Source organism: Maniola jurtina, chromosome 3, assembly GCF_905333055.1.
Source record: "Maniola jurtina chromosome 3, ilManJurt1.1, whole genome shotgun sequence".
NCBI lineage: Eukaryota > Metazoa > Arthropoda > Insecta > Lepidoptera > Nymphalidae > Maniola > Maniola jurtina.
The window spans coordinates 9,176,587-9,204,401 of NC_060031.1; the positions used below are offsets into that span (position 1 = coordinate 9,176,587).

The 27,815-nt window shown below is 36.6% G+C and overlaps 1 protein-coding gene across 2 annotated transcripts in view; it reads left to right on the forward strand.

Annotated features, from left to right (window-relative positions):
* Positions 1-27,815, forward strand: part of LOC123878858 (ecdysone-inducible protein E75) — a 139,774-nt gene that overhangs the window by 72,138 nt on the left and 39,821 nt on the right. Inside the window, exon 1 of one of the 2 annotated variants that reach the window (XM_045926231.1) lies at positions 5,033-5,167. The exons of the other annotated variant lie outside the window; for it this stretch is intronic. Within the exon in view, the coding sequence (XP_045782187.1) occupies positions 5,050-5,167 (118 nt within the window). The 5' untranslated portion in view covers positions 5,033-5,049. Of the gene's footprint in view, positions 1-5,032; positions 5,168-27,815 lie in introns of those variants that run through there. 2 annotated transcript variants of the gene reach the window in all.

Genomic DNA, 27,815 nt, shown 5'->3' on the forward strand with positions numbered 1-27,815 from the left:
CTTTAAAGTCGAACTTCATAGAGAATAGATAGTCCACCTATCATAATATCATCACTACCCATAATCACGCTAATTATTATAAGGGCGAACAAACCAATAATCAAATACAGTTTGTATTTGATTGTTGGTTTGTTCTTCAAACACGCATGGATATAATTAAAAATGGGACTACTTTTTCCCACAGACTTTTAAAAACCTAAATCGTAGTCGCTGGCAGTATCGAGTAAGTATCCTAATACAAATCTTAAACAGTTATATTTACTTTTCAAAATATATTTTTTATCAATCCTTAATTGATTTGTAATTTTTAAGTTATTGACCTCATTTGAAAGGTAGATAGATACTCCTTGTTTTTCTGTTTCGTTAAAAGTGACTAATGATAGGTATATTATTTAATATGTTAGTTATAAACATTATATTACGTTCAAAATATGATGTTTCTCATTCTTTCTGTATCTTTTTTTATATCTAGCTACATATAAAAAAAAAATTTATATTAGAATAAGTGAAATAGACATGAATCATAAAACGAGTACTTTGAACATAAAATTTGTAAAGCAGCAATAAATTTATAAGATGTAAATTCGGTTAAAATGCAGTAAGTATATTTAAATATATTTTAGTTTTCTTTCAATAAATCTATTTCAATGCAACCTGAAAATGTTTCAAAACAAATAGTTACCTACTTTGTTTACAAATTCTGAAATTGAAAACAAGAACCTTGGACCAAACGTCCCTGTTTGGCAATATCTTTTATGAAAGTAGAGTAGATGACGTTCAATAAGCGTCAATCAGACTGCATTTACAATGCAATTAGAAAGCGAATTGCACAAGTTCCAGCGTAGCACTCGTATCAGAAGAAAGCGTACAACGTAAGAAAGTTGGATCGAGGAGGGTGGGGTGGGGCGTGCGCGCACGCAGCACCAAAAGTAGTACACTTTCGATCTCAACGCGCTGGTGAGAGTTGCGCGAAAATGAAAGTGGTGTGTCATTATGGTCCACTTTCCACGCTGGGGTCAAAAACCTCAGCCCCTGGTGCTCTAAGCGAGTTAATTGACAGTCACCAGATCACCTCGCGCTGCATAGAACTCACATTAAATGTGGTAATCGAGTAAAAGTTACGTATCCCATGATATTAATACGTCGTAAAGTCGATTATGTTTGATGGATGATATATTTTGAATTACAACAACCTACCTAATGACAAAATAGTTTATTGTTTATCATTCGGCGGCATTTTATGTTCAGCGGTTTATCATCGTCAACACTACCTACCTATATTATTATCATTACCCGTATTGAAAGTAAGTTTGCTTGTTGGTTTATTCTTCAATCACGTCGATTCGTTGCAACAGAGCAACGAATCGACGTAATTTTTTGCATGGTTAAAGTTGAATACTTGGAGAGTGACTATAAGCTACTTTCTATCCCGGAAAACAAACGGTTCCTGCGGGATATCATGGCATTTTAATGCCATTGTCCTTAATCAGGCAGTAGCAGTTCAACGGATTCAAGTGATTTTCTGCATGAATATTATTTTTGAAGACTTGGAGAGTCAGACAAACTTAAGTACATACTTTTATCTCGGAAAACAAAAGTTTCCATGGGATTTGAAAAAAAACCTTAATCCACGTGGATGTAGTCAGCGGGTATTAATTTTCAATGACAGTCTCTTCTGTCCATGTTTTTATTTTTACCTTCACCCTAAAAACAATAAGTAACTGCATTCTCTACAATGATTCAGAGCTACGTTTTGCATATTAAAGTAATCCTGATACGATATAGGTGAAGCATCATTGCAGTATGAATATGGAACGAGGGTGCGGGTGAAGGGGTTGACGGGTCAACGACCTCGGATGACGTCAGCGTGACCTGACGCTGCCCGGCTCGAGCTTAACCCGAACTATGACCTGATCAAAACTTCCATATTTACATACATATTTATATGACCACTTTGTGTTATGTAACGTTTCGGTATCAAGAACACTGTGACAATCTTACTCATCTAAATACATAAATATTAAAAGATAAAGGTGACAGACTGACTGACTGATTGATCTATCAACCCACAGCAGGAGTAGCTATTATAACGTAGAGATCCGCTAAGAAAGAAAGGATTTTTGAAAATTCAACCCTTTATGGGAGCTTAAGTAGAGATTGGAAGTTTGTATGACAGTCTGTCAGTTTTTGAAGTTAGGTATATCCATGAAAATTAGTTTAGAAGCATTCAGTTGAAAAAGAAGGAATATGTATTTCACGATTTTCAGAAATTCTAAGGGAAAGGGAAGGCATAATTTAAAGGAACTTATTATACATACAGGTAGAGGGTTATGCGAGAAGTGATCTAGGCTACACGGGACTTTTAAGAATCTAATTATTTGAATGTTGGTTACTCCTTCACGCCTAAATGGCAGGACCGATTAGGCTGAGGAATGGAATGGAGATAATTTGTACCATGAATTAGCACGAAGGCTTCTTTGTGACCCGAAATTTTTCCGTGGGATTTTTAAAAAACCTGTCCACGAGGACGAAGTCGTAGGCATCATCTAGTAGGAAAATAAATTGTTGCACTCGAAAACATTTTTTATCCAAGGAACATTTTCTCTGTGTATAGTATAGGTATATACATTTTCGCACCGCAATCTGTGGTGGCTTCCACAGTGTCTTAGCATAATGTTTATGTCAATGGGTTTTGTGAATCAATGTTAAAAAGTTAAAGTAAATCCATGTTGTGAAACGAAAGATATTGGTGATTTGCCTGTGAATATTTTTTTAACTTTATCAATTCGCTTATTTAACAGATGTGTGAAGAAATAAAAACTTACTCTAACTTAAATTAATGGGGTAGGTTTGACGTGATTTCATTAAGCAATATTTCTAAAATGACTGCGATTCTAGAGTAACTCCGTTGTAACGAATTTGTGTGTCTATAAATGAAGCTTTAATATTTATTTATGTTTTACCTATTCATATGAGCATCTTTGATATCAGAAAAGCTCACACCAGTTATTTGCCACTGTGAACAAAAATTGAAAAACAATCTTTATGACAACTAGCATAGGAACCAGAATACCGTGTACAGAAGCGATGGGTAACTTCGATCCTATATACACCTAATAGACTCGTAGCAATAACTACAAAGAACAATACACAGCGATAACTAAGGTTAAGCTTGACGCACGATGTCATCATGAGGATGTATTAGTTTAGTGTGTTTTCATAGAGTTATCGACGCTCATAAAAATGTTTTGTTTACGGCAGCTCGTGGGCTCTTAGCGGTAAATTAGTCGCCTTGGCCTATAAACTCGTCTCCGCTCAACAACCGATTCGCCAATTCTAGATTTAGGTTTTCAGTTCAGTGGGTTGTGCTGGACGCTTCCGATTCGACAGCGATGTTTCGGCTTACGCATTATTTCGATCAGTTTATCTTCCATCGTTTAGATTAAAAGAAGGCGAGGGTCATTTTATTTTGGTTTCATTATTTAATTTGCGTTTACTATATTCTGACAAAACTATTATTATGTTGTGTATTCATCTTATACTAATATTATAAATGCGAAAGTATGTCTGTCTTTCTGTCTGCTACCTTTTCACGGCCCAGCAGTTTAACCGATTCTGACGTTTGGTACAGGGTTATCTTATATCCCGGGGACGGACATAGGCTATTTTTATCCCGGAAAATCAAAGAGTTCCCACGGGATTCCCAAAAACCCATCCGCTTAACCGATTTGTATGAAATTTGGTACCGAGGTAGCTTGCGTCCCTGTAATTGACATAGGCAACTTTTTATCCCGGAAAATCAAACAGTTCCCACGGGATCTTTAAAAACTAAATCGTTTGAATCTAGTCGTCGTAAACTAAATCGGATGAAGTCGCGAGCATCCTCTAGTATCTAATAATTTTATTACAGAAACAGTGCAACAAAATTATCCAGAAATACAATCTAATTCGAAATAGCACATTACTGCACTAGACCGGGAAATAAGCGTTTTCTGGTCGATTGTGAGTTAGACAATCGAGCCTTAGCGAGGACATCTATAACACGAGGCCAGAAAGGAACTCCCGGTCGAGGCATGTATAGTACCTACTTTTATAAAAAATTAAGCAAGTAAATTATTTAAAAAAAAAATATTTTGCTAATTCGGCCTCTGCTCTTAAATTAGGAGGTGTGCAATCCAATTCCATATTATATTCACTTGAACTAATTTTTTATCTATCAGGTAATTTGTTTAGTAAATAATTTAAAACGAACAATAATTCGCCCCTTTTAATATGAAGAAAAAAAAAAACAATTTTTTTAAATTTTTGCTCCGAATGACGCATACAACGCTCGCAGCGCTGTAAAAAATCCGATACGGATAACCGTACTGTGTTGTGTGCGCTGAAAGCGCAATTCGATAGAGTTCCGAATTCAAACTATTTAACCTAAAGAAAAAATATGAATATTAATATTATAATACTACAATAGACATTCAGGAAGAAATATTATTCCAAATTCAAACTTATCATTCATACAGAAGCGCTTTAATACAGTTCTACATAATATAAGTTACAGAAAACATGAAACTAAATAAAAAATAGTTTCAGCTTGTAAAAAATTATTTGGCTGAATAATCGTCAGAATTTGAACCACTGCTGTACCGTTCATGTGCTGACATTCTTCAGTCGGTCGGTCCTTAGTTTTTAGTATAAACACTGGCAAAAGTTAATGCAACAATTACTATTAATACTATGATCTTCTAATAGTCGACGTCAATATTTTTATTTACTCATTTGTTAAGTTCAAACCGATTTTATGCAATTAAGACAGCATCAAAAGCTTCGTCAATAAACAAAATAAATAAATCCACACAAACATTGGAAATGTGCAATAGATAAACGGAAATAATCCCTAGTGCCCAGTTGGGCTGTATAGTGAGATAGTAAGGGGAGTTCGTAGGGGCGGGCGGCTCGTAGAGCGTCTACGCGCGCCCCTGCCGCGCGGCGTAGCCAGTGGGCGCCATTCGCGTTAACGCCGTCGCCGGCCGCACGCGCTCTCTCGTGCGGCTCATGCGTCTCCCGCCAAAAATGACTGTGACCGAGTGCCGTCAGCACCAGCCCCGTGACGTCGAGCGCCAGAACCCACCGTCCAATGACGCCGACGTGCTGCTCGGCAGAGTCCTCGCAGGTGAGTCACACACTCCTGCCTCGATCAGCTGATCCCCATTGTTTACAGGCTTCATGTTTACTTTGCATAATTACATGTGACGTATATGTTTACATTTTTTCAGCATCGCTAGCATTACGTTCAGTGTATTATATTTATTATAAATTATAATTGTCTCAGCATTTTAATAGGTTTACTCGTTTGCACATTGCATCACGTACCTAACCTACACGCACGCCCAATTTTTTTGTTGTCTTGTATCATCACTCAATGCTACTAGTGAATAATGGAGGAGAATAATAGTTAAGGATGGCATAACGTCCTTTTCACTTTCCTGCGAGTCGAGACGTCGTGAGGGCGCGGGGGCCGCGCGGCGCGCGCGGGGCGGGCCGCGGATCTGGGTCAAGCGGAGTTCATTGCCCTCGGCCTTCCCGGCTATATTCGACGTCGCTCGCTAATCACCGCGCGCCGCCTGTATCGCACTGTCCGCACGTTCCATGCTAACGCGTGTTTGAGATTCATTTAAGTCGACGAGAACCATCACTCAGCGAGAACTACTTGGCGTTTCAGCAATCCTCGTCTCGATGCGAGACTAATGTAACCGATTTATCTTAAATGCCTAATAAAAATAGAACAACGCACTTTATGTTCATTGTTCGACCGTGTAATTCAATGTACCTAATCTTAAAAGGTGACCTAATTTTTAACAGATTCAAGGTCTTCTGTTTTCGTACTTTCTGTATTATACGTAGGTGGATAGGTACAATAATAAATATTTTACCATCGATACCTATACTTTTGAAATTATAGTAAAAGTGAAAAGACTTTGGGTCTTCACTCTTCACTGTACTGAAATAGAATTGCCTGAGGTAGGTATGGGGCAAATGATCAGATTAGTCAATGTATAGTTATTGCATTATTCGTAAAGAGAGTGAGCTAGTCGACAATCGCCATCATGGTCGAGTCGGGTTTCGCAAGGAGAGCCCATCGTTGAATGCCATTTTATTTTGGAGGCCGCGTGAGCGCTCCGAGGGCCCGCGGTCAACGGCCCCAACTATCTAGGTCGCCTCAGAATAACCTAGCGCCGATACTCTAATAATAATCTAAAGAGAGCCTTGGGGCGTACTGTTGTCCTACTCTCGCCCGTTCAGACAAATAGCGACAATGCGCGTTTCGCAACACCTACCTACTTTACAGGCAGCAGCTAACTAGGTTTCACTATCTCATTCTCTCTTGAAAACGAAGCTCACTTGACAGAACTAGTTGTGTGTAGGATTTTAGACTTCGTCCCGATCTTAATAATAACTAAAATATGACTTTTAGGATACCGTGCCCGTAGGGTGCCATCTGCCAATGGGACCCTATTACTAAGCCTCCGCTGTCCGTCCGTCCGTCCGTCCGGCTGTCTTACAACGGGCTGTAATTCATGAATCCCACCACAACATCCCAATGATCTCGATCACATAATATCTCCTAAGTCATAGTCGGCAGAGAGTTGTAATTTTCAAAAAGTGTGTAACATCAAATAATACAAATATCTAAAAAGCCGCCATGTAAATTAAAAAAAAAAAAAAGTACAAATGTGTTATATCTTGTACGATGGTACGGAACCCTTCGTGTGCAGTTCCGACTCGCACTGGACAGGTTTTTGCGTTTTTGAAAAATCGTGAAACAATGCTAGCGATGACGTAGGCCGTAGCACACAAGGCGAGCGGGCGAGCGGGCGAGCGGAGCGGAGCGGGGCGCGGGCGAGCGCGGCTCACTGCTCGGTATTGCGATCAAGGCCCCGAGTTCGTTCACCCGCCAGCAATTGGGTCACGCGCGCCCTGCGCCCCGCACCCCACACAAATAACTGTTTTAAACTCGCACTAAATCTGTCCCTGTAATGTCACAACTCACAATATGCTAACAGCTTGCATAATTACCTTAATTACTCTGTGGTTTAATGAAACACGCTCGGTCGATCAATGACCCGGGCATCGGAAAATCTAAATACGCGCTCCGGTCTAGTGATATTGAAAAACGTTTATAGACCTACCTACCATTATCTAATTAGGTGCAGAAGATACAGAATGTAGCAAAAATCTTTTTCTAGCATACCAGCATCTGGGTGTTAACGTAATCATCAGTTTGTAGTCATTAATTCATGTTACTGAAATTCTTTTTTCTTTATCGATTGATTGTCTCAGTTTTTATAGATTATCTCATTTGATGAGTTTTGTGAGCAATAAAGTAGACCGACAGTAGTAGAAAGACAGTGAAAAGCTAATAACTACCACTTGATAATTTTACTTTAGAGAAATATTTTTTAGCTTATCATAGAAATACAATGATAAATCTATGGTGTTAATTATTATTATGAAGTGTCTAGAATCTAGATGGCCAAAAGCAGTTGTTTTATATAAAAAAATATCCAGACATAAGCGGTAGTTTAATTTAAAAATTATACGACCAGAAATTATTGGCTTTTAATAAACACGCGCCGCCGTCGCGCGTTGTGTCATGTATTTCAGGCTTTAAAGTTATGAAAAGTCGAAGATCCAATCGAAGCCATCTTTGATTGCTGCGGATCCCGTCGTTGAGCAATTGTGGCTTTAATTATATCTTAACCCGGTCAAGAGTTTGACCCGCGTATTCACTCTATTGCATATGTGTCGACTGTCGACACTCGACGTCAAACTCTTTGCAAAATATTTTTTTCTCTTATTTATTCGACACAGTTACCTACTATTGGCCCAATAAATAAGATAAATAACAGTTTTAAAATTTCAATTAGTTAAGGCGGTAGTAGACAATCAATACCTAATCAAAGAACTACAATATTTATGTAGATTTTAGGCTGTTTCAGGTGTCTATTGATACAAGCGACTAATTGTTGTTTACGTATTTTTTTAAATAAATTTTATTGTATGAACAGTTGCAAACTATTTTGGCTGAATTTCAGTAAAATCCAAAATAATTTTTAGAAAAATTTTTCCTTATTTACATTTTTTCATTTACAAATAGGTATTTTATACATAAAAATGTTATTTGTCTAAATGTAGTAGTCCAGATAACTTCAACACTGAAATCCTGAAGGAACCATTACCTACCTGCTACTTTCGTTTCGGCGAATTAAGTACCTAGTTTTAATATTTGGTTAGCAACAATTGAAAAAGAGGTTTGTATTTATCTTGCAAAAGTCAAATTATCTAAATGAGGTAGCCTAGATAGCTTCTATACTGAAAACCTGAAATTCCATTGCCTACTTTTGTGTCAGTAAATTAGTGTTTGTACCTAGTTAATATATTAGGGTAGCAACCAAAAAGGGTAGGCTCGGGTGAAGGGGCACGGGCTGCGCGCGGGGCGGGCGGGGCGGGCGGGCGCGGGGCTCGGGAGGGGGGGCGAGGCTACAGGTCGACGGCCGCGCCGCCCTGACCCCGATTCAATCGCTCGCGTCATACCGCGGACCTCTCGTCCAGGCACACCGAGCGGAAAAAACCCATTGATTGTTACGACATAACCACTTCATGAAAGTGTTGCAGAAATGTGAAATATCAAAACATTTGTCTTACGCCTATGATGTATTGTTACACGTCGGCCCATAAAAAGGAATGTAATGTTTTCAGGGTTCATGTATGTATGTATGTGAGTTTCTTTATTCCACCATAACTTGAAAATGCCTGAAGATTCGGAAGTAGGTATCGTTAGAATTACATCATCCCGAGTGACACGCTATAAATTAAAAAAAAAAACAGTAACGATGCCTGTATGGCGCCATTTTCAAATATGAAAAATTTACTTTTTAGTTCGTTTTTTTTAATACTTTTAATTACGACTTTTAAAAGTTGTGACTGATTTGGTTTTTCATACCCTTTCTTCATTTTTTATAAGTATAATAATGCTAAACAATCCTCCCTTAAAAAATAATCAAAATGTTTTTGTTAACTTTTATTAATCTTCATAAATATTAGGTACATAAAAATTCGACCTCATTCTATTAGGACATATCGAAAAAGTCTAAAATAATGCCAAGGACTTTGTTATATTTATTGATACATTGCTGGAAGGTGTTAAATGATTTAGGGCCTGTTTCACAACCGCCAGATAAAATTTATCTAACGAATAAATTTGACCTTATGACAGTTTTTGTATCGGGAATCTATACAAATGTCTTTATTCGTTAGATAAAGTTTATTTGGCGGTTGTGGAAACAAGCCCTTAGTCTATTAGGTATATTTCAACGGTCTTAAAAATAAGAGTTGTATACATTCAAATTCACCACTTACAAATTAAGTGAAAACTAATAAAAAGATTTTAAAAGTAAAAAACAATATCTCCACATTTAAAAATTAGTTAGATAAAAATTAAAAAAGACTTAAAACAAGATTGCGCATATTATGTAGGTACATACTCGTAATATTACTTCAAAAATTGAGCTAAGTGTGCCAATGGCCTTATCGTGGAATAAGAGTCCGCGTATTTTTTATTTATTATTCGCAACGTTTTCCTCTTAACCTGCTAACCTGGACCCGTTCTTACTAATAATGATATTGCGGACAGTAAACACTAAAATCCAAACAAAGCCGAAACAAAAAAATTAGACACAGCCTAAATTATGTTGCTAAGTAAACAATTTTCCTGTAGTATATATACATAAGTATAAAAAATACACAGTAAACAGAAAATCAGTGCGAATTTCTCAGAATTTAGTTTTCGTGTCGTTCGCATATTTTATAGAAGTGCAATGTAGAGCAGATCAAAACAATATTTTAAGATTCATAATTTTAGAATCATTTAAACCAAATCTTTGGATTCATTTTAAAGATGCAAAAGTTTGATTTTTATTGCTCCTTCACGCAACAATGACTAAATGATGATGGCTTTATACCTACCTACTCTAAATTAGCAAATATGTTACTTTCATCTTGAAAAATCAGTCTTCAGAGCACAGAGGGATTAAAACCTATATCTACGCATACAAGTTATCTATAATGGAATTCTATAATAATATTAAAATATGTAGGCATTTTATAAAGTCTTAAAAAATATTTATGCGTTCGTCAGAATAACTTTGACCATAATCTAAAAATAACCCCAATAAATTTAGGACGTAGGTACCTATGCGTGATTACATGTGTATGACTACGCAACTGTTACGCTTACGCTAAGCTGAAGTTGATGATTAAGTCCGCTTGAGTCAGCGCTGACCCAGATGTGGCAGGCCGGTGACGGTAAGCGGGAATCTACATGCTCTAAATACTCTCAGAGTAGGTTAGGGAGCGGGGTCGACGACCTCAGCCCGCTGCCCTCCGCACTTTCCGGGCGGCGTCAATTTTGACACAGAAATGAGCTGAACAATTTAAGTAATTGTTGTTTTTGTTAGGTAATTATTAGGTATAGGTTTATGGTGAAGTCATGCCCACGACTTTGTCCGCGTGTATTGAGTTTTTAAAAATCCCGTGGGAACTCTTTTATTTTCCGGGATAGAAAGCGAAGGAAGCGCCCGTCTCCAGGATGCGAGCTATCTCTGTACCAAACATATGATACCCTCTCCTTCTTCGGTGTAATTTAGGTTTCTTAATAGTCCCGAACTCTTTGATTTTCCGGGAGTAGAAGTAGCTATATCCATACCAAACTTTGTTAAAAAAGGTTAAACAGATGGACTATGAAAAGCTAGCAGACAGGCAGATACTTTCGCACTTATAATAATTAGTGTGTAAAATCCACAATATCCACTTTCAGCAGTTCCAAATCTTTGCTTTAATCAAAAAGTTCCTCACAATTTTTGTGAGGGCTCTTTAGCACTAAATAAGTAATTAAAATTTAAAACAGTTTTCACGTGAAAAATTAAATAAGGCTCATTTTCAGCAGATGAATAAAAATGTATAAAATCATGATTACAACCAATCGTTTTTGAAAGAAACCTTATCGTTTTGACGCCATCTAGCGTCGAGTAGATTAGTTGAACAAAGTCCAATAGATGGCGCTATGTGTCCAAAAGATTTGTAGACTGCATAAATAAATATCGGTAGAGCACTAACTATCAACGTTATTTTGTAACATTTAAATAAAATTATTGGTAGCATCATTTAATAAAATATTATGTACAATTTAATGTGAATTAAACCTTTTTTTTTTAATCTGAGCAATTAATAAGAAATCAACGTAATCTCTCAGTAATTTAGTAGGAATAATCATTATCTATATTTATAATTTTTTATTAATATTACAATAGGTAAGTAGGTATAAAGAATTAAAAAAAGATAACTTATTAAACGAAAGCTTAATTTTATACCTTTCTACTTTTACGTAACATTTACACAAGTAAGGATATTAGGTAGGTAGGTATGTACATAATCTAAGCAAAGTCGTAATTAGGTACCTACTAGTACTAGTAGGTACTAGGTATCCTTTTATCATTCAATAATTGACAATAATCCCTTCATACATTTTTCCATTTAGCTGAGAACTATAAATAGCTGGATGCTAAACTCAATAGAGTGGTGCTGAGGGGGTGAGGTGGCGTGGCCGTGAACTCCGCCGACCCCACCCGTACTACGGCGTAGCTACGCGTAGCTAGATCTGTCATCTCATTTTCCTGACTTTATTTCACTAACCGGGTAATAAATATTATCTTACCTAGCATTTTCTGGAAGTTGACGAGTTTATAAGGATTAGCTTAACAAGTTGTAACTTTGAAGGACTATTAAGTCGCTTCGTAAGTAAGTCATTTTTTGGTGTTTTCGACATTTTAATGCAATTTGCTAGAGAATCTGCCAAATAGAAACAAGGAAGCGTTCAATAGTTCCTAAAAAGGAATAAAAAGAAAAGTTTTGCGTTCTCCTGTAAAGTTGCTAGTCTTGACTTAGGTACGTGGTGTTAGACCTTAAGCGATCAATTTTTTTAATAGGTGTATTGCTTATCCATGAACAAGAAAGTAAGAATTACTTAATAGGTACTAAAACGTAATAAATAGCTCCTCCTGCATTTTATTTTAATTTTATTAATTTGTTTTTATAGAACAAAACCCTAATTTACTTAAAGTTCGTTTCTAGTGCTAAATAACCGCTCCATGAGGTCCGTAAAGGTGTAAGATTCCCGAAAATAAATTAATAAGATGACGTAGACTCTACTTACACAAAATATTTTCCGAAAAATGTTTTTCTAAATGCGGCTTTACACGATCACTTATCAGTGCTGCCAGTTTGGACTAAAGGCTGAACACTTAAGTAATTCTTAAAACTGTCAGTGAAAACTGAAAACTTAGATTTCATCGCGTAAAAACTGACAGTTATGTTTTCAGAAAAAATTAGACGTACCTACCTAGTGGTAGTTTTTGTCAAAATGTGTTCGTTAGATAAAGTTTATCTGGCGGTTGTGAAACAGGTCCTTCAAGTTTACTGTAGACCTGAAATGTTTTTAAAAGGGGTTCATAACCGAGATGGAACCAATTATAAATTAACGCGGGGAGTAGAATGGGGGTTGAACAGACGGCTCGGGGCGCATGCGTGGTGCTCGCCCACGCGTTCGTGCCGCGTCCTGGCGCCGCTTTCGCGCTAAACTGCCGGTAGGTTGCGCGCCGCGCGCCTGTCATAACCTAAAAAAATCTGTTCGTCAACATGGAAGTTAAACCCGATGATAACATGTTGCCACCTGATCGGATAGCAGGTATGTTGTTTTAATTGCACCTATAACCTAATAGTCATTATTAATTTATTAGCTCATTTTGATCGCGGTCGTTCAACTTTGACCTTAATTGTAATAGCCAGCAGAAGTGCCAACGGTTGGGGGTTTTATTTCCAATTAAACGATCGTATCTATAATCTATATCTATACAAATATGATAAAGACGAAAGAATTGTTTGTTTAAGTATTTGTTTGTAACTTGGTTTGTAATCGATAAAATACTGAAGCGATTTTAATTTTTTTTAAATCAAACTGTTATGGCTAGAGTGTCATATCACATATCATCAATGTTTTTCATCATTAGAAAGCTTCTTTAGCCAGAATAAAAATATAAAATGTTATATTTAACCCGGACGAAGTCACGAGCAAAAGCTCAATTAATAAACTTTGAATAATTTTCATTTCATGTACCTAATTCTGTAAGTAGATAAATTTTTTTTTATAGTTTTCCTTTTGAAAAATAATGGTACCTAGTACCTACTGTACTGTAACCTACTAAAATACGAGTACGAATACGATTTTTTTTTATATCAGATAGGAACGAGTAGGCAATTTATATTTTGTATGTTCAATGTTTATTTTATTTGATAATTTTATTCAAGCTTAAACAAGATACGTAATACAACCAAAAAAATAATAATCAGTGAATATAATTGATGCGAAAATTCACTTTCGAAAAGAATTAAAAATACTGAAGTCAATTTATGTCTGAAGGTAAACAACAATAATGTGTGCTCTGTGGCAAACTAAAAGCTCAGTGTCCGCGTGGCAACTGTTCGGTGGCAGCATTCAGACCGGAACCTGTTACCTCAGTTCCAGCAGGCGCTAGGCAGCACGGTCATCGCGCTCCATTGCACCCATGCATATTGCATCGTGCACATCCGTTCCACTTTCCTTCATATCCTCTCCGACATGCAGCTAGCGAGCCTACCGACATATTTATAACTAGCTGATATCCGCAGCTTCGCCCGCAATTAATTTATAATTTTCAGGATCGGGATTGAAGAGTTAGGTCCTCTGGTTCAAAGATAAAGTCCTTTCCTGCTAGGTACCTCCAATATCAATTATAACCGACGGTTTCTAAATCCCATCAGTTTTGTTGGTCAGGTGCCCTGCAGATTCAGGACCGAGGAGTTGGAATTCAATATTTTATAGGACAATGTCGCAAAGTTCCTCTATCGATTAAAAAAAATTATGCAAATCGGTTCAGAAATTTCAGAGATTTCAGTAGAAAAACACAACTACTTCATTTTTGTAAGTTGCTTAATAAAGTGACCTTTGTTACTCCTTGGTTAATCCTCTATTTGTATGTGAAAGCCCGGTCAAAATAAGTTCAGCCGTTCCGAAGATTGGCCCGTTCAGATAGACAGATAGACAAAAAATTAAAAACGTGTGATTCAGTGAAATTTGAGCTTAATATGCGGTAGTTATTTCGAAATTATGGACAATTTTACTTATTATTAAAAGATTAGTATCTAGATATTTAGGTAAGCCCGCAACTTCGTAGTATGTAGATCAGGAAAAAAAATCATGAGAACTCTTTGATTTTCCCGAATAAAAATTTGCCTTGTCTGTCTCCAATATGCAAATTATCTCTGAACCAAACGCCAAAATATGATACAAACAAAACAGGCAGACGTAGTATGTCTGTCGGTCTGTCTGATTGTCTGGTAAACTTTCACTCCAACTCCACTCCACTCTGCTCCAAACCAGTTTGCCTGTAGGTTAAACCTTAAAAACCTTTAAAAAAATTTCACACATCTACTTTCTTAAAAGGGCTTCTTAGTCTAGTATAGGTACCCTTTTCTCCAATTATGTATGTATGTCTTTTGACTTTTTGGTCTATTGTGCGTAATACTCGTTTATAATTTCCGATTTTACGTAATAACAAAAGAAAGCGGTAATAAATACCTAGTAAATACATACTCGTTAAAGACAGTTGTGCCACCTCACGTCTGTTTATTATGAATGTTCTGTTGCTCAACAACATGGTTCACCATCTCGGTTCTCTATGAATGTATTTCTCGTTTACTTTGTTCCACCCAAGTTTGTTATTTTTAACTCTACATGCATTTTTTTTACGTGCTTACGTCTATTTACAACTATGTACTTACATATATTATATCAATTAGATGGGGCTTACAGCTTAAACAATGCTAATCTAAGTAAATAAAAGCAAGGTAACTATAGTCCTCGAATTATATGAGATTGTGGCCACTTCTGAACTTTTCTTATTTTCTTCTGATTGTTATAATGTTTTGGTACTAATTACATAAATAAAATTGTATGCACAAATTCAGTAATACGTATCAGTATTCAGTAGATAACTAGGTATATGATATAGTACCTATATCGTTTACAAGTGAAATGATATAAAATCTCTAACATAAGTAGGTGTATTTTGGAACAACACTATTAAATTTTAGAACAATAGTGGATTTCGAACTAGATATATTGAATAAAATATGTACAAAATGGGTAAAAGTTCACAAAATTGACTCTATCCTTACATGAGTTGAGCACAAGATAATACTTGGTCAAAACTAATGTAAGTATATTTACGTAGAGATTTCCTTTGTAAGTAACATACTGCAAGAGTTATTAAACTGTGTTAATAATATGCAAAATATCACTGTTGATATATTGTTTATTGAGCGAAACGAACATTAACCTTTTATTGTAATGCTTAACAATCTTTATTACAGGTCATTGTAATTGTCGGTATTTTGGTATAATATAATGTTCACGATAAAAACTTTGGATACTCTTACCCATAACTACCATGTAGGTAGGTACTAGACGCACTCGACTCATGTACTTGGTCTCTTTGTTGACTTGAGCCTGGCGAAAAATTTGATATCTGTGCGTACCTACTGCGTAGCAATGTAAGCATACGGCATTTCAAATTCACACTGTACGAAAATTAACTTTTGACTGTCACATTAAACTCGAAATTGTTTATGAAGACTAGGAATCCTGAAAAGATCATTTATTCCACACATCAATCAGTATATGAAGAAACTATGATATTGGAGTGGGCGCAATGTAACTTTTAACTCCTGCGTGAAGTGTTATCGTCCTATATCTTAATGACAACGCAACTGTCTTTCAAGTGTAAATTTTCCTTAAACATAAAAGAAGGCACATTACACAGGACGGTTTCAATCTCCTTCAAGACGAGGGCTCCTTTCAAGAAATTGTAAAGCGAGACTCGACGTCGCCCTACACAACTGTGGAGGAAAAAAAAATAGGTGTGTGACTGAGTGTGCGTCTAGTACGCGACTATGTACTCGGAGTGCATCGCTCCCGGGCGGGTGTCGTCGCACTGCATATAGGCCAGTGCACGCGGCGCCCGGCCCCGCCCCCGCCGCCCGCGCCCCGCTGTTGCACTTCGCGATTTTCCATTTCCATCGTCCCGTTCGCTAATTTCAGTGCGCTACGACATTCGATGTCGTAATGCGGAGAAATTCCACAAACCTTTCTCTGAACGTGTCTTTCGCCTTCCGCTTTAGGCTCCGATAGACAGGGAAATTGTAGTATTACAAGTTTTCTTATGGTTTTGTTATGACCGCATCTCGGTTTGAGGACATTAGTTTTTGTTTCTTGTAATAGTATATGACATAGTTATATACCTACTCGTACATACTTTATTTACTATAGTTTAGAACAATTATTCCTTAGACAATATTTTGATACTGCCGTTTAATGAATGGCTGTGTTAGTTAGGTAAAACGTTGATTACCATGCGATATTCTAAGGCGTGTTAAAATATGCAGAGATATGATGATTAGTTTAAAAAAATGTTCAAAGATTACATAAAGTTCAGTACATTTTTTATCGTCTTTTGAAGGCAAAGTTACGCAGTCTATTCGATCAGATTGTTCCAATTAAGTTTTAATTATGAGGACGGGTTATCGATATCGCAAAGAACGACTGTCGGATATAGGTTCAAAGCGCTCGGTAACATCAGTGGCGTATCAACAACGTATGAGCGTAATCGCAGCAAACGAAGTTACGCTGTTATGCCTTTGTAGGAGCACACTGCGAGTGTCAGTTAGGCCGTTCTGGCGATGAGTGCATGGATGTAGTTACAAGTTCCCGCGGTCGTTGCCCGCCCGATGCGTGCGCGACTCCCCTATATCGGCTAACTGTGGCGCGGAAACTCATTCCCGCGTCCCACAGTCGCCACTCCGACGTCTGCGATCCTCACACGCGACATTCCTATTCTAAATCCATTGGAATTATGTCTAAGCTATTACAGATTTTAATTGGCTAGGAATTGTTTATCTTTTACAAACGGTCCTGAAAAGTTTACTTTTTACTAAACAACTTCAAAAATTCAAAATTATCGCGATTATACATACATAAACAAACCTACATAACTACAAAAGGAGGTTTCTTTTTTAAAGTTGGTTAAAAATTCGATCTGTATGTATGTATATATGTATATTTACCGTATATGTCCAAGATTATCTCGCTTCTGGCTTGACCAATTTGAATGCAGTTTTTTTATTCAAAGTCACAATATTTAGCCGGGACGGTTCTTAGCTATGTTTGATAAAAGTCTGTTCAGCTATTTCCTAGATATGATGATGAAACAGGGTGATGAATGATGATCACAGGAACTCAAGCCCTATTAAACGTAGATCCACTGAGTTTGCACCGTTGCATAGGTCTTGACTAATAGTTGGTAGATGATGATGATGATGGTATCTATGATGTACATGTCCGCGATTTTCTTGCTTCTGGTTTAACCAATTTCAATGCGGTTTTTTATTAAAGTAAGAGTTGTCAAATAATATGAGTAAGTAATAATAATGCAGAGCGAATGCGTGAACGCGGAAACGGTTTATGCCGTTAGGTAACTGTACAGGTCTAGTCTAGAACAATCCTGTGCGAGCCTAGCGATAGGATCGGGCGACACGTCCTGCATTGATGAGTATTTTCGTGACCACGCATTGGGTTTCAAACTTCTTAAAACTGACATGAAATCCATTTAAAAAGATAATATTTATTCTAAGAAACGATGAACGCTATCTTCCACTTGAATCGCTGGCAGCTTTCATTCCGATATCCTTTGGTGACGATACAGTGTAGTTCACTAACACTAATTGACTGGGTTCCCATACTGTACTTATCTACTTCCAAAAACGTATTCAACACTCGATCTACTTAGTTAATGTAGCTGAAGTAGCTCTGAGCAAATAGATTGACTTGTACATCATCTTTTTTTTTTTTTTTTTATTCACTATAGGTAAGCGCTTGACCACAATCACACCTGATGGAAAGTGATGATGTGGTCTAAGATGGGACGCGTTTACCTAGAAGGTGCCTATTCACTCTTGTTTTAAAGATACCCGGATTGAAATTGGTAGGAAACACAGATCGCGGAAGAGTATCTAAAATCATTCATGTTTCTAAGTAGGTATGGTATTCAGTGGTATTTTTTTTACATTTCAATATCGTAAATCTATAGAAGCTTATAAATATTACAAATGCGAAAGTGTATGAATTTTTTCATGGACAAAAGAAACTTATTATTTAAACGAAAAAAAATAATAATTACAAAGGATTTCTACGGAATTTTTAAAAAACCGAAGTTGTAAGTAAAAGGTTGGTTACCTATAAAAATATGCAATCTATTCGCATACCTAGGCAAGGGATAGAATGTTGCTGTCGAGAATCGGGGTGCAAGGTGAACGACCGTGCTTGTCGTATTGTCGTGCGAGTATGGCCGCCGCAACTGACACTTCGCATAAGCTTTGCCCGCTGAATGCAAATTCCACATGACATCACAAACTTTCCATCATATTGCTTAATCAGCTATTAACAACTTCCACTTATTCACTATTACAACTACTAAATTATTAAGTACTATTAACTATACTTATTCACTTATAAGTTATAACACTATCCACTTACAATTCTTTATTTTTATTTTCCTGCTTTCAGAACTCTTGCAGTCATATTTTTGCTAGATCATCATTAATTTATTATGTCAAGTTTTAATTTTTATCTATTTGACGAATGTGAATTCGGGTTCATACCTACAACAGTTAGTAAAAAGATACTAGTTGTACATCATTATCATAACATGAAATGAATGAGTGTTAACATATCTTTATTTCGAGATTATGAAGATCTTAAAACGTTGAACAAATAAGTCCTACCTATGTACCTGTATATTTTTTATATTTTCTAAAGAACAATAAAAATCTACATTTCTCTAATCTAGAATCTCAAATCTAGAATTTAGATTATGTATCTATACCTATTGACGTAAATGGTGGCCTTGATATAATACAGTTCAATAAAATAATCCAGTACAGTACGGTCACTCACCTCATTCATAACATTATGAGTAATAATATGTTTAACGTTAGCAATAGTAATAATTTACAATTCTCGCTATCTAGTGCTATGTAATAATAATTCTTTAATGTAGTAAAATATCACGACGTCATTACACAATAGACATACTCGAAGACTTCTAGTAAAAACATTTAACGTGGGCAACAATTAATATTATGCGGCCAGCTTGACTAGGGCATTGCCCTTCCGTAACTTATAGGGTGGCCTTCTTCAACTTTATTATAACAGGACATAGGTGTCAAAGTATTAATCATTATTAAAAATAATCAATATTAAATGCGTACTTTTATATTTTTTGTAGGAGAGAGGTACAGCCGAAAGTTGAGAAATAATACTAACTATGGTAAAGCAATTTTATAAAGTATTTAATCGTTAAGTTCAAGAGTTTAAAAAGTGTTTCAATAAACAAAAGTAACATATCCCAACAAAAAATAACCAAGTATGATTAAAAAGTGTTTTATAATCTACCGTGGACGTGTCCTGAAAACATAAGTCTGTTGGAAACCCTACAATAATGTGTTATCGTGTTATTATGATCATGGACTTCAATGTTTATTTTACTTGTTAGGCAACTGCTAATCTAAATTCATGCTCAAAATGGAACAATGGAATATCAAACAAAAATACTTTAAGTAGCATTATAGTTCTCGTTTTAAATGTGTACCTACGCACTAACCTATATTCTCCCTAGGTACCTACTACGTATTTTTATTTTTAAAATGTTTTTACTATTACGTTCATTAGCTTGAGAGCTGATGATTGTAAATTATTTTAAAATTTTTTTTGTCAAAGATTCCCTTAATCCCAGATACAAGAAGAAATAGCAAAATTAGCATTTCTTAAAAAAAGTTTCAATTATGAAATGTAAGAAGACACTAGGAGTAGGTACAAATTATGGGAATAAGTTACCTATTTATTTTATACCTATGTCAAATTATAATAATCAGTAGATAAGTAGGTATAAATAATTTTTCTTATTAAAGAAATCGACACGTTTCGGGGTAATGACGCCCTCGTCTTTGTTTAGTAGACTTTTGGAAGGATTACTCACAATAATTTACAAAAAATAAGTAGTATAGTAATCCTCTCACAGTTATTTGAACATGAATTATTGTTCTACATCCGCTAACGATCGTCATCGTTAGGGTAGATAACTTACTATAAATACGTGTCAATTTGTTATCAGTTTAACTTCGAGTTTGAGTCAGTAGTAATATTAATCTTGATGATGCCTACAATTTCGCCCACATGAATTTTCTTATTTTAATAATCCCGAGGAAACTCTTTGATTTTCAGGGATAAAAAGTAACCCAAGTTGCCTTTATATAGCCGATATTATGATGCCCGCGACTTCTTCGATATGAATTTAGGTTTCTTTTAAATACCGTGGGAACTCTATGGTTTTTCTGGACAAAAAGTAGCCATATCCGTCCCTGGGATGCAAGCTGTCTCTGTACCTTTCGTCAAAATCGGTTAAACGGATTTGCCATGCAAAACTAGCAGACAGACATACACGTTTTCGCATTTATAATATTAGTATGGATTAACATCGTCAGACATACCTACCTACATCGTTATTTATCAAGACATACTTTATTTTAGTGACAAGTAGCATCTGCCGAAGTTCCAACAGCGCCGGCCCAGTCGAAAGATAGGGTTGACTTTTTGTATTTATTAAGCGGATAATATCCAACCTTATTGAACATGTTAATTAATTATTATAAAGGAAAAAATGTGTTTGTTCTTCAGTCACGCAGCAACAAATTACCGGATCGACGCGAATTTTTGAATAGAACTATAGTTATAGTCAAAGAATGTCAATAATCTAATCATCATCATGATCAACTCATTACCGTTTCACTATTGAGCATGGGTTTCCTCTCAGAATGAGAAGAGTTTAGGCCAAAGTCCGCCACGCTGGTAGAACTAAGTGCTGACGTCGCAGAAACTTTGAAGCTATTGTGATAAAATAGATTGTTTTTTAACCGAGTGACGTGTCCGAACATACTTGTAGATTACCTACATACAATACCGATCAATATACCTAATACAAATACGTAATGTTTGAATCGGCTATACAAATGCCTCAACGTTCTTCAGACGTATACAAGAGCTCCTTTGTTTAGTAACAACAAACGATGAAGCGAGTGCATTATCAGTGACATACATAGCTCGCTCGATACAGCGGTTCCGATAAGCCGAACAAAACATCGTTTCGGTACATTGACCCAGAATTATATAAAAAAATCCTCGATTTTGATAACGACGTGACAATGACATTTCGTGTTGACCACGCTTTCATTGAATGGTACCTACAGCTACAATATATAACTCTTTGTTATCAGTCACGCTTTCACGGAGTATTTTGAAATAATGCCTCTCCTACACGCGTGGCCAAGAGAAGAAAGGCAAATGCCCGTATGTAGAGCGTTGTTCGATTTATTGGTTCATGTTCGCTTGTTTTGGCTCAATGTAATATTTTATTTGGATGATGCATAATACCACAGAAATCAGAATTCGTGTAGAAGTGTTAAAGAAGCGTAAAATTGTCACCGCTGATAGCAGTGTGAGTGATCCAAAATACTACGTTATTATAGACTGTTACATATAGTCTTACAGCCTGTTGTATTTGATGCTACAGATAGGTTTTTTTTAACAATTTTTGTGTTTTGTTTTAATCGGCGACGTTCGGTCCCCTTAATAATGACAACTGATACGACCATTTCTATTACACTATTTAAAAGTTTTGTGACGCATAATGAGCACGGCTATGTTCGCTAGGCACTAATCCGTTAATGAGACCACGCCACCATAAAACGAATCCAACCTATCATAGACAATAGGTAGTTTATTATGGTATCATTTAACTACCCACTATATTCCGCCATGTCCCTGAGATATCGCCAATTTGTACGATCGATAAAGTGAAGTGAATAGAACGACGTTGGCCGATATGATTAATAAGACATGTTGTACTCATGGTAGGTACATAATATCTTTTTCTATCTGGGAAGCGAGCTAGGAAGATTTCCTAGCTCGCTTCCCAGCGGTCTCCATAATCCATATAGATGTAGTTTGGTTCTTATTTGAATAACCAAACTCGATGATTTTTTTTTAGACAGAGTCTAGCATCATATATTTGTGTCTACAGTTTGCTAGATATCCTTCCATACAAATATCTATGAAAATTCAGTGTAACTTTGAAATTAAACATTTTAACAGAACCCTTGCAAACCACAGATATAGATTAGCTCTTAGAAAGTATCTACAAAATTTTATTTAGTTTAATTGGTGAATATTCAGATAAGAGCTAAACTCCGTTTGTTTGGAGTGCACTACGAGTAAACTCCTATTGTTAAATAGTAAGTAACACGTGGTAAAGTTAAACCGAGCGATGCAGGCGTCCGCGTCGGCGGCGGTGTGAGCGGATACATGTCAACTTTCTCGCTGTTACGTAACGCCCGCGGAGAGATGTACTAGAACGTTCGGAGTCATCGACCACGGAACTGCTTACGACATTCGCTTGCTTACACTCGGACGTTATTTCGAGAATTTTAAAATTTAAATATTCTCATTCCGAACTAAAGTAGGTACTATGACTCTGAAAGTCTTTTATCTACCTCAATTACTTGGAATTGAACACGTTTTAACATTTTACTTAGTATAAATGTTTTGTTTATGATTGATTCTTCTATTTGGTTCTTTTAGCCAATCCTTGAAGTCCTGGAACTAATTCCATGATCTGTTTCCAATTAGCATGACCAAAACACTTTAACATAAGCTGCTTTTGACCTAACGAGAGATAGAGTAGCATTAAGCGTAGCAGTGCGTGATGGCGAGATAGAGTCGATTGTTTCGATTAGTTAAACTTCAAACATCACGATGGTTGTCCAGAACATAACAATCTTCTGACTCGAGTCCAGTGGTTAGGGTATATCGGCGGAGACAATTTTCAACTATTGGATAGAATCAGGCGTTACTTTGCGGAAGTTCATGTTTAGCAAGAAACAGTTAAAAATTATTTTGCTATAATCCGCCAACAGTTTTTTTTTTTTTTTTTTGCTATAATCCGCCAATCTGTTGGCGGATTATAGCAAAATAATTTTTAACTGTTTCTTGCTAATTTTCAACTACTCAACTAGCAGAAATCCTCGGTAGATGGTGTGAGAACCTGTTTCAAAACGTCGAGGCCTGCACTGGCGGCGTCAAATGTTACCTAAATTTGACGCAAGGTACCTACACTATGAAATGACTGGGTGTGTTCGATTTCACGTCATAATATTTAACAGATGTCGATTCAGGATCGAAACCAGAGTTTCCTAACTCTACTTCACTCTGGCATTACTATCTAAATTATAAAATCTATACTTCTATAGTATAGCCAGATAGTGATATCCGCGAACGTTTAGCCCGTGGGTCGTCGATCGCACACGCAGGTCATCGCCGCGGCGCCTTCGACTGCCACCGCCTGGCTTGTACAATGTACGCGGCCTGCCAGCAACACGTCAGATTTTATCACTTCGTCAGATTGAACTAAAGTGAGGGAACTCTCGGTTTGATCCTAAATCGACGATAGGTCAAATATTAGGCTATGGTGATATAAAATTAAAGAAAATAGGGCTACTTTAGGGCTACCTGCGCCAAATGTACTATCATTTGACGCAGGATTTGCAGATACGTTGGATCACAGATTTTGTTGAGCGCTATCTCTCCTACGACCTACGTTCTACTCTCGTGCTCATCAACGAGAACCAATTTTATACGCCATGTAATTTGAACGTAACATGTCTGCGGTATAATGTTACTAGCTGATACCCGCGACTTTGTTCGCGTGGATATAGGTTTTTTTAAAATTCCCGTGGGAACTCTTTGATTTTCCGGGATAAAAAGTAGGCTATGTGCTAATCCAGGATATTATCTATCTTCATTCCGAATTTCAGCCAAATCCGTCCCGTAGTTTTTGCGTGAAGGAGTAACAAACATACACACACACACACACACACACACACACACACACACACACATACAAACTTTCGCCTTTATAATATTAGTGTGATTGACTACGTGATCACTGATCACCTTGTTTTCACAAAAATATTATTAATGCCGATTAAAATTATTATTAAAACTTTTTTTTTAAATTTTTAATTTTGAAATTGATACCTACCTGCCATTAGTCATTATTTATTTAAAATAGCTTATAGGGTAGAATTTATAAGATAATAATTAATTAATTAATTTAATTGTTATAATAAAATTAATCAATTAACGCGCCTGGTGTGAGAAAATATAATATGAATTGATATTTGTGCATGAAAACTACGTAGTAGGTATAGATTTTTATATTAGCAAGTCGATATCGCAGCGCTAGTGAATATAAAGTTAAAATATAATTGTAAATAGGTCAATATCAGAACAAAGTTGTTATTTATTTCGGGCATGAATTATTTATGTTCCTTGTTTGTCTGTGTTCGTTTACTTTCTTCGATATCTGCTTTATAGGTCAGTGGAGAGGAGTGTTTATTTGTTATTGCCATATAAGTTATCCCTGTTTCATTGTTTAATAAGGAAATGTTTAATTAAACCTCATAATCTTAACGACTCATTAAGCATATATTGACTTTGTTTGATGACCTCTTTGTGGGCAAGGACCTGTCTTGATAAAAATCTTATATCTGGAAGAAAGACCAATTACAGATAATAATAATAGGAAAACAAAGGAACAAGGAATTCCTAACAAAATACACTACAATTCCACTTAAATCGCCACTCTTGACAATAGAAGTTAAAATCTCTAGAAGCCATCGTGGCTGATTCTGTTGTATCTGCACAATCTCTAAACTAAACTAGATTGACAGGTCTAAATCTAGTGCTATCATTTTCCGCTGGGAGTATTATGAAAGACATATCATTACATTTAGACCTGTCTTTTTAGTTCAGTCTAGAAATTGTGTACAACAGAATTAGCCTCGTAGATAACTAGATAGATAGCCTATAACTAGCTACCAATTAATTACCCAATAAAAGATACCGGCATATGTCTACTTAACATCACCACGGGAATATTAGAACATAACGTGTGCTATGGCTTTCTTACGTGGGCAGGGCCATTAAGATTAGCGGACAGCTCACAGAAGTGAAGGGGCGGAGGTACGCCGTGACACATCAGCAATTATAAGTGTGGAGGCGTCATTGAACCCGTGTTATTGCAAAACAACGGAAACCAGTCCAGTGCCCCACCTCCCCCGCACCGCGCAAACCCCTCCGCTCCTTGCGAACTCCTTGCTACACCTGCTGCGAATTTTTAAAATCCTAGATTATAGTTGACATGCGTTCAGGTCCGATTTGACGTGATTGGCATGTTAAGGACACATAGTTTTTTTTTTTTTTTTTTATAAAAGAATATTAGCCATGTTAAATGACTAATATTCCCTTTCCTCTCCAACTAAGCGTCGGGCTTGTGCTAGGAGTAGGTACGACAATAGTGCAACGGGCGGGGTTTGAACCGTCGACCTTTCGGTTTTCAGTCCACTCCTTTACCGGTTGAGCTATTGAGTTGCATCACCCACAGCCGTAGACAACTTAAATATTAGTTTTTTTTCGCTTATTTTATTTATTTGCTTACCCAATTGTAGGAAGCTATATATTATTATTTTTTACCAAAATAACCTTCCTACATAATATAAGGTACGTAGTTAATTCGCAACTATAGGTCACAAATGAAAAGTAGGAATAAATTATTGTATTTAGAACACCACTGATCAATAAAAATATTATTATAAGCTCCTTATAATCCGTTTTAGGGGTTAAGTACCAGCTGTAATTACTGAGTACACATTCAAGATAGAGCGAGGAAAGTTATTTTAGCACTACAGTGTAAATAAATAATAAATTATGTCATAAGATGGTTATGCTGTCGTTACATCGGTTAGCGGCGACCTAAAAAGTGACGTGGCCGATAGTGGTATAGTCAGGGACAACGGCCTCGCTGCCTCATTCGCAGGAACTGCAGGTAGGCTAAGGGGTTAAGGAACTCCAGTGCACTATATCAAATACCATTGAACTCGCCCCGTCCCGCTCGCACGATGCACCCCGATGCATCGCTCGCCTCACCGTGCGAAATGCGAATCCTGTCCGATTACGCGCTACGCATGCGTATGACATGATCCATAGATATCTGCGCACTTACTACTATGTGCTATACTTATTTAAGAACTAGCGATTGTTTGCAACTTCGTACTAAAGAGGAATTTATTCGAAGCGGGCTCCAAAAAACCTATTTAGGTTCTCATTTAAATAATATACAAGCAAACTCAATGATTTCTGAATGCAAAAAATTCAATTTTAAGTTCGAACTTGCTCATTTTTAATTGAAATACTTAGATATTTAGATTTGCTCAGGCAAATAAACGGAAACCTTTAATGTTGCGTAGTGATAGTAGTGAGAGGCTATTTTCGGTTCGTCTTTTCTGTAACTGTATTTGAAAAAAACATTCAGTATAGCGCACGCTTCGTCAGTGGATTTCCCCACATTTGTTGGTTTGAGTGGGTAAGTCTGTTATGTTCAAGCTCAAGGAAAGTAAATTTTTGCGAAAAAAAATACTTAGATTCAGAGATCTTACATCACTACTTACCCATATTATAAATGCGAAAGAGTGTTTGTTTGTTAGTTTGTCCTTCAATCACGCCGCAACGGAGCATCGACGTGATTTTTTGCATGGATATAGTTAAAGACCTGGAGAATGGCAAAGGCGACATTTTGTCCCGGAAAATCAAAGAGTTCCCATGGAATATTTCAAATACTAAATCCACGCGGATGAAGTCACTGGCATCAGCTAGTATTAATATATATATAAATCCAAGGTGCAAAAAAGCAACAAGCTTGCCGAGACAAATTGTAGGGAGTACAGTCGAGCGTAAAGTATCTAATAGGCATCTGTTACGTAACCAGCATAAGTTGATTAGAAGCATCGACCAACCATACGTCAATAATCAAGTTTAACATGTGGAAAGTTCATAGGGGGCATCGACACAGGTAGGGCAGGCCGGCTCGCTTTGGCGCGCATTGGCTAGAAAATCGAGTTAATTCGCACGACACTTGATTGCCCACCGATGTCCAGTCGCCTCATCAGGAAGAGATCGTCCCGGCTAGAGTTGCATTGATGCGTCCATCCAATGGGATTTTGCATCGCGATTAAACAACCTATTAACGTTCTGCTTTATCTAAAGATTACTAAGACTGACAGCAAAATCATCCTTATTTGATTGGTTTATCAGCGCCTTTAGCGCGATCATTAAAACGCACATATAACTCTGAAATGTAAGAGGTGTGTGCCCGGGATCGAACTCCCGATCCTTTGAACAGAAGGTCAACGTCTTAACCACTGGGCTTTCACCCCTGTTAAGGCAAAATACTAAAGGTTCAAAAATCACATATTTAAATAATATCAAAATTATTGCCTTTAATTTTAAAGCTTAAGTATGTGCTTCCTGAATTCGTAAAAATTAATTGCTATATTTTTATAAGTAAATACTGATGTATATAAGAATAGGAATACTTATGTACAGTGTTTTTTTGAATTTTATTTATACCGTCTTCAAGAACACAAGTAGGTACATATCAACATTA